Below are 7,808 nucleotides of genomic sequence, written 5' to 3'. Positions count from 1 at the left end.
ACACCGTGGATGCAATAGCTGGGAGGGGGGTCCTTGGCAAGTGCTGCCTTGTTGAATATGTGGAACCACAAGTGCCTTTCCCAACCTCGATGAAGATAAGCCTCTTGTATAGCTTTGGCATGTTCCACTCATTAACATTTCTCTCCAGATGACCCTTTTAGTCCCCACTTTCACTGCTGAGTCAAATTGACCCAGTTTGTGATATGAACAGGTGCAGGTGGGGTTCCGCATGCCTGACATTAACTGTTATTTTTAATGTAGTTTCCTCAGGCCAGTAGAAGTTTCATTCTAAAAGCAAAAAAACCCCAAAAACTAGAAGCTATAAAATTGTTTTTATATACAAATTTTAAATGGGTCAATTTGACCCGCAACATAACGATGGTTAAAACGGTCCAAACTCCCACATTTATTTATAGTAGTCAATGTAATATTTCAACTAGCGCGTAGCTTCAAATAACCTGGACATCTCTCTAGTTAACCCTCAATGGCAGTTATTTCAATGTGATCAATAGCAAATCCTTTAAATTATATGTTCTACAAAATAAATTGCTGGACAGCCCTGTTCGCTTGGTTTACGCCTGGTTCATCTTACTTACGACACTCCCAAAACATTTCCCCCCTCGAAGATCCACGATAGATCTTTTTCTTCAGTGCACACGAACAAGTGTCCTACGATATAGTAGGGACTCAAAGTGAAGTAAGCGTAGTTAGCCATGCAAGTGCACAAACTATTCACTACTAGGCAATTCACGACACCTCTAGGACGAACTGCCTTGTTTGCGGTTGGGGAATCAAAAACTGCTACAATAAAGTGAACAGGACAACCAGAATGACCATAAAAAGGCATGTTTATTTCTTTTGTACAGACGCTTAACGATAACGATGCAGCTGCAGGGTGTTGCGTCTCTTCCAGCAGGCGCGACGGGAACCACCGATGGTGAGGTGGAACTTGTGACCCTTGCCCAAGCCGCGGCTCTTCTTGCCTGCGGAGGTCAGGCCACGCATCTCCCTGTGCTTGTGCACGGCCTTTGTGATCCATTGGGTGTCTGGGTTGCGGCGGATGGCCTTGTGGAAGGTGTCGATGAGGATGACCTCGAAGAACTTGTAGGTGGAGTCCTCGCCCACCCAGTAGCTGTTCAGGACCCTCAGGCCGCCACAGTGACGTCCAGCACGCTCCTAGTGGACCAAACATCACACGTTAGCTCCATGCGACAGGACAGTTTGAACAGCGTACACATGAACCTCCATAATACATGGTCCAACTTTAATTTTTCACCATGTTTGTAACAACATTTTTAGAAAGTCTTATTGCTGTATTTAAATCCCCCGAAAATAATGATAGGTCGGATGGTTCAACTGAACTGTTAGTAAAAACGGCACAGGTTATGATAATAAAATACTTTAAACTCTTTCACAATAATTGGAGCTGATTAGTCACATCTTTTGACCAAAGTCAGCCAGAGGTCACAGTAGAGTATATATAGAAAAACATAAGAGATGTCTTAACTGGCCCATGCGCCTGCTCTTGGGACTACATCCATGTCATTTGGCCGGCTACACTACCTTGATTTGACTGTCACACTTCAGACCAGGACTGAATATCAAGCTTTGCATCCCAAGTGTTGCCAATGCACACTTAAATCGAATAGCTCAGTAACAAATCAAATGTTTGTCAATAAAGAAATGTGAAGCTTCAAGGACTAGCTTGATGAACACATCACAGGCCTGGCTCTACACCTAAATGTTTGACCAAAGTGAGATGGGAAGCTATTGATATACTGGATGCAAGTTGAGAGCACTGATCGACAAAACATCATGTGCCAACAAAGTCTAGGACAAGAACAGCCAGTAATACAGAACCGGCCAGTACATTGGGTTTCAGTTGCGATTGTCTGTACTGTCACTTTAGGAGAGGTACTGTAATCTGCAGTTCAGCACAATGACTATTCAAATGTTGAGAGCATTCAGAGTTCATTTCGAACCACTACAAATACAAAGATCAAATGCACCACTAAAACTGGTTTGTTTTCAGGTAGTACAAGGTCCTGCTACCAAAGCAGTGGAGCAGCCATGGACTTTAAAGTCCAGATTTGCAGACCATACCCAGGCATCAAAACCAAAAAACTAAACCCATTCAGTTTCTCACCAACAAATTCCATTACCATCATCCATCAATGACGGCCGGCACCTTCCCACTCAAAACCTTTCGAGGAGTGAATCCCAAAGAGCCTACATTTCTTCCAAGAGATGATCACAAACTCACCTCAGCAACAGACTGCAGACTGCGGGCGAACTTGATCTGGTTGACACCATGATGCACAGGCTTGCCATAGGTGGCACCCTTGGGCACGGGGCGTTTGCGACCACCACGGCGGAGGCGAATACGGTAGATGACGTACCCTAAACAACAACAACAACAAAAGGAGTTGGTATTCACATGGTGAGTTTATTGGTGGTTAGACTTCCATGACCGACCCATGTGGCTTGGGACCTACCCTGCTTGGCCTTGTAGCCCAGTCTACGAGCCTTGTCGGGTCTGGTGGGCCTAGGAGCACGATGGAGGTTGGACAACTGGCGATACTGCCAGCATCTCACACGGAGGAGGAAGCGAAGTACATCAGACTGCTTCTTGCGCCACAACTCCTGCATATACTTATATGCTCCCATCTTGATTTATCTGTGGGAAGATATACATTTTAGAAGACTACACGACATTGTCAAACTGGACCCATTGCAGGCAATTCATCCTTGGAAATAAATGACTAGTGACACTTGGACAATCCCTTGCTCACGTAAATAGCGTTTCTCTTCAAATATAGGCATGCATTAGATACATGTTTACTATTAACTATACTAGTGTGACCAAGTATTAGGCTAGCAATTAATAAATCAGCAATACTAAATGCGAGGTTAGTAAATACAACAGTTCAGATTGAATGTTTAATTGCTTCCGATGAGGGAGTTTCATGCTAAAGCATTTTTATTCACACGCTAACCTTAGCTTGGCTAACAGAATAAACAATTACTCTGCTTCGCTAGATGCATTCGTTAACCACCATATCGTTATATACTCTATGGACATAACAATTCAACCAGGACATGCCAAGCAATAATTTCAGAAAGAAATGCCAAACGTTAACTACAATACAGCAGCTAACCGGACAGCAGGATGAATAGCAAGACAGCCAAGCGCCTATAGTACCCAACAGAACCAGGGCTTTAATCACAGTCTAAAATGACAAAACTTCTAAAATAATTGCAGCATATTGAAAACTGAAGTCTGATAAACGAGTGTACTAAATTTGACAGAACGATGTAGGTCCAATATCGTAGATTTTAATAGATTGTGTTGTATTAAAGCATTGGAAATATAGCTTACATGATGGCGTACCAGCCGGAAAGAGAGAGAAAAAATACCCAGCATGCTTTATGAAAACGTCGGCTGCGTATTTCCGGTTGAAGGATCACGGGAAATGTAGTCCTGGATTTGTTTAGCGTTTCCGGAGATTTAATTTAATTTAGGTTTTGATTCAGAATGGGTTTACTCTAACACGCTGTAACATACTACATTTACACACTATATAATGTCTCTCTATTTTGTAAAACGTATTACTTTTAATACATTGTTAGTCAAAAACACACTTGACACCACCATGCGAAATAGATTAATGTTAAGAGTAGAGCCTGGACTGATAATATTGATTGACAGATGGTGACCTCTTTCTGCTATCTAATTTCAATTAAATTTAGTTCGGACGTGCGTGCAGATTATTCCGTGTTTGCACATGCGCAGTGAGGTACCCGAACTTGCCAATAACAGCGACCCCACACACTGAAGAAAGGATGCTCCAGGTCGAGATGTCTGTGCTGAAATCTGACAGCGTTAACCTGGACTAGGTAGGTAACTGTACTTTACACTTTGACCCGTGTACCATGATTCACTGCTGGCAATGTCAGTAGCGTATGTTTTCGAGGCGTACATAATCGTCTGGATTGAGTAGCTACGTTGCTAAGATTTTATTAGGGTTCGTGTTAAATTTTGCTACCAAATATTGTTACTGCAAAGCTGGTTTGTACAATGTGTCTGATGGTGTGTACTTTACTTTCGGCTTGTAAGCTTACTCTGATATGTTGCCTTGTAGAGTCGAAATGGGGAAGGGCTGTAAAGTTGTTGTCTGCGGCCAGGCTTCTGTTGGAAAGACTGCTATCCTGGAGCAGTTACTGTACGGAAACCACACTGTCGGTGAGTAGGTCACCTAGTTTGGAGGTAAGGGGAAAACCCAACCATTAGATGCTCGATGGCATGGCTTAAAGGGAATGTAGGTCAATAGTTGCACGATATTGTAAGCTATCATTATGTGTAAGAAAGCTCCTCAGTTCCAATGTTTAACATTTAATTATAACCACATGTGAACAGTTCAGTAGGGTCAGAGAGTTATGGGCTGCTGTCAGTTGACAGGTTTGGTTGTTGATGGCTCTTGTTGTTGGCTTTGGTCTGTCAGGGTCTGAAACCAGTGGAACCCAGGAGGATGTGTACGTGGCCTCGGTGGAGACGGACCGCGGGGTGAAGGAACAGCTAAGGCTGTACGACACCCGGGGCCTGCAGGACGAACTGGACCTCCCCAAGCACTACTACCTGGTGGCGGACGGCTTCGTGCTCGTCTACAGCGTGGACAGCCTGGAGTCCTTCAAGAAGGTCGACATACTGAAGAAGGAAATCGACAAGTCCAGAGATAAGAAAGAGGTGGGCACCGTTCCAGTCATTGATAACCGCTATTATCAATGGTTATGTATTTATATACAATGTTGATATTGTGATCTGGAACTAAATATGTATTCCATTGAACAGGACAGGGAAGTCACTACCTGCTGCCCAACAACCTGTTTTTTAATTCAGACTTAAGTCTGTTTAGATAAAAGTGTCTGCTAAATAGTCACATATGATGTGTTCTTTTGATTGATTTAATATATAATTCATGTACAACTTAAATTGTATCTTTCCCTGATCCTTATCTCAATTAAAGATTGGTAATGAAATCATATTCCCTGTTGTTACATAAAGCTTTAACGCTATATTTTAATGTTATCCATAACAAGTGAGCAGGTTTTGGGTCAAAATAAGGGGGCGCTGAATAGTCTCCAGGCTTGGGTGTTTGAAGAGTTCTGGTTTAGCACCCTTATGTCTGCAGTCTACCTGTAGGTTTCCTTGACCAGGATGACCCCTAGCCCCTTACCCCTACCTGCTCCTTACATACCTTTAGATACACTGTTAGATGCTCTGGATGACGTCCAGCGATAATGTTCTAAAACGTCAGATTGATCTCAATCGGTAAGCGCAACACAAGCTACTGCCAAACACTGGTAGGCATGCCAACTTGAGCCACTTCTCCATTCCGCAAGCATCGGCAGACACGATTCAGCATTTCCCCCGACCCCCGTTGTGCTTGTCGTTGTGCTGCCGTGGGCGGCAGTAGCTCAGGAGTTAGAGCGGGTTGGCTGGTAACCGGAAGGTTGCTGGTTCGATCCCCGGCTCCTCCTCCTAGCTGAGTGTCGAGGTGTCCCTGAGCGAGAAACCTAACCCGAACTGCTTTCAGACGAGCTGGCTGTCGCCTTGCACGGTGGACTCCGCCGTCGGTGCGTGAATGGGTGAAAGTCAGGCCATGTTGTAAAGCACTCTGGATAAAAGCGCCATACAAATGCAGTCCACTTACCATGTGCCGCCCGCAGGTGGCGGTCATCGTCCTGGGCAACAAGACGGACCTGCGGGAGCAGCGGCAGGTGGACCCCGAGGCGGCGCAGCAGTGGGCGCGCGGCGAGAAGGTGAAGCTGTGGGAGGTGAGCGTGGCGGAGCGCGGCTCCCTCATCGAGCCCTTCACCACGCTCACCAGCCGCCTCACGCAGCCGCAGAGCAAGTCCGCCTTCCCCCTGCCCGGCCGCAAGAGCAAGGGCACGCCGTCCAACGACCTCTGAACCCCCGGGAACGGCCCCGTCACTCACCCCCCCCACCACCCCCACCCCCACCCCGCCTGGCACTCCACCCCTCTCGCCCGACACTCCATCCCCCCCCCCCCCCCCCCCCTTGAGCTTGGTCTCGTGAGACGCGGTAGAGTTGGTCCCGACTCGTCCGTTGTGTCGCGAGCCACCCTTTTTAATTTAACATGGAAGGCGGTGGTGTCAGGCTTTGATCAATGGTGTGGGATCGGTTATACCGTTGACCTCGGCGTTAGTTGCACTCCTGCATTTCTTAGCCTGTTGGGTAGACTTCTGTTGAAATGGGTAGCAACGTACAGACGGTAGCCTTCCTAACGTTAGAACTACCATCTATGGATAGATGATATTTATTTTTTAACTAATTTATTTTTTAGCACTTTAATAAACCCACATTCCTGACGTGTCTAGCAATGTGAAAAAGCTAAACGGTACTGTGTGATGTAAATGCGTTGTGTCCCGAGAACCTGAACAAAAGTTTTTCTACTGGTAGCGAATGAGCTCGTGTCTTAGCTTAGTATAATAACTTTTTTAAGTTGTTTTCAAATCTTCCTCTGCTGTCCAGCAATATTCCTGTGATCGTTTACATACTGTAGTGGTTAACAATGCATGGATTAAAATACTGGCTCTAGATTTTCTCTCTTGCATTTTCTTCTTCCGAGAATACCCAACATGTGACATGGTTGTCCCTCAGAACGGAACGAGGAAACGTCACACATTGCTGTCGGTGGACGAGGGCGAGTCTACATGTGCCTGTATTGGCTAGGGTGCATTTATATTGCTTATTTTATCACAGAACCATTAAGGAGATCTCTCTCGCTCTTGCTCTCTCATGTTTTATGCTGAGGAACTGAAGGAGCTGTACTTAGGTCAGCCCAAGAGGCATTCTTTAGAAAAGAGGCATTTATCCATTATTGAGCCTGCATTGTCATACTTTAGCGAGCCAAGTCGATGACTGAAGGTCTGAGGGGAAATATAACAAAGGTATTAAATCTTTGTAGGTCATTTGAATGGTCTAGATACAACAACAACATATCCCAAATGCACACACTCTTGCCAGCATAATCACTGTCTATTTGGCTCAAAACTAAAAGGTAAGTAGCTGGCTCATATTTGGTAAAAAAAAAATCTGCATTTTTGGAAGCACTAGTCAAAAATGACAAAAGGAAACTTTTTAACATTTAATTCTTACAGAAAACTTCTTCATACAGCTTTTCTTCTAAATCGGTAAGCTTACATTATACAACCAACAGCCATCCACACCTTCACATGTGAAACACCTTTTCAAACAGCGTATACAAACCATGAGGGTTAAGGAAGGTGAAAAATAACAAAAACATGTACAGGGGGGACAGACTTCACTGGGAACCATGCTGTAACAGATTTATAAGAAAGTGCCGCTTACTTCAACCTTCAAGCGTCCAATCAGAGCAAAGGAAAACACCAAATGCAATATTGCTAAATTCGATTATAGTGGAGGATAACGAAAACATATTTTACATTTAAAACAACTGAACCCAATTAAGACTTCCGTTCCCCCCCACCCCACCACCCAAGATAAAAAAAAGATTATCCACAACATATCCTCACCCCCACACCCTCAACAACCCCCTCGGACCCCCTCCATCCCCCCAATTCAGCCTAAGTCCCATTAAAACACGTTGGCATTACTTTACAGACCGCGATCACGCTCCTCTCGGGGACAAGCCAGTGATCCCCTTGGATGGCACAGAGGCTCACTGAAAGACAGGCTTCACGTGTAAATCTAAATACTTCATTTGTGTAACAAATACACAAAAGAAAAGGAAAAACAACTAGTA

At 44.7% G+C, this 7,808-nt stretch overlaps 2 protein-coding genes across 5 annotated transcripts; one reads left to right on the top strand and one right to left on the bottom strand.

The window, feature by feature from the left end:
• Nucleotides 1-830: 830 nt before the first annotated feature.
• rpl15 (ribosomal protein L15) lies at nt 831-3,415 on the bottom strand. Of its 2 annotated transcripts, XM_030346426.1 has the most exons (4): nt 3,380-3,415; nt 2,496-2,677; nt 2,264-2,400; nt 831-1,176 (listed from the first exon to the last, which is right to left on the bottom strand). In XM_030346426.1, exons 2-4 carry the CDS (start codon nt 2,665-2,667, stop codon nt 871-873), a joined length of 615 nt encoding a protein of 204 aa, XP_030202286.1. In that variant the 5' UTR covers nt 2,668-2,677; nt 3,380-3,415; the 3' UTR covers nt 831-870. The 2 variants fall into 2 exon arrangements, with proteins under 2 accessions (XP_030202286.1, XP_030202285.1); XM_030346425.1 differs by lacking the exon at nt 3,380-3,415 and having other exon boundaries at nt 2,496-2,779.
• Nucleotides 3,416-3,768: 353 nt separating this feature from the next.
• Nucleotides 3,769-6,621, top strand: nkiras1 (NFKB inhibitor interacting Ras-like 1). Of its 3 annotated transcripts, none has more exons than XM_030346428.1 (4): nt 3,769-3,897; nt 4,143-4,243; nt 4,503-4,744; nt 5,728-6,621. In XM_030346428.1, exons 2-4 carry the CDS (start codon nt 4,150-4,152, stop codon nt 5,968-5,970), a joined length of 579 nt encoding a protein of 192 aa, XP_030202288.1. In that variant the 5' UTR covers nt 3,769-3,897; nt 4,143-4,149; the 3' UTR covers nt 5,971-6,621. The 3 variants fall into 3 exon arrangements, with proteins under 3 accessions (XP_030202288.1, XP_030202290.1, XP_030202289.1); XM_030346430.1 differs by having other exon boundaries at nt 3,786-3,901; XM_030346429.1 differs by lacking the exon at nt 3,769-3,897 and adding an exon at nt 3,927-4,025.
• Nucleotides 6,622-7,808: the final 1,187 nt, after the last annotated feature.

This window comes from Gadus morhua, chromosome 22, assembly GCF_902167405.1.
Source record: "Gadus morhua chromosome 22, gadMor3.0, whole genome shotgun sequence".
NCBI classification, from domain to species: Eukaryota; Metazoa; Chordata; class Actinopteri; order Gadiformes; family Gadidae; genus Gadus; species Gadus morhua.
The sequence above is the reverse complement of the archived record's forward strand: the minus strand, read 5'-3'. Positions and strand labels throughout refer to the sequence as shown.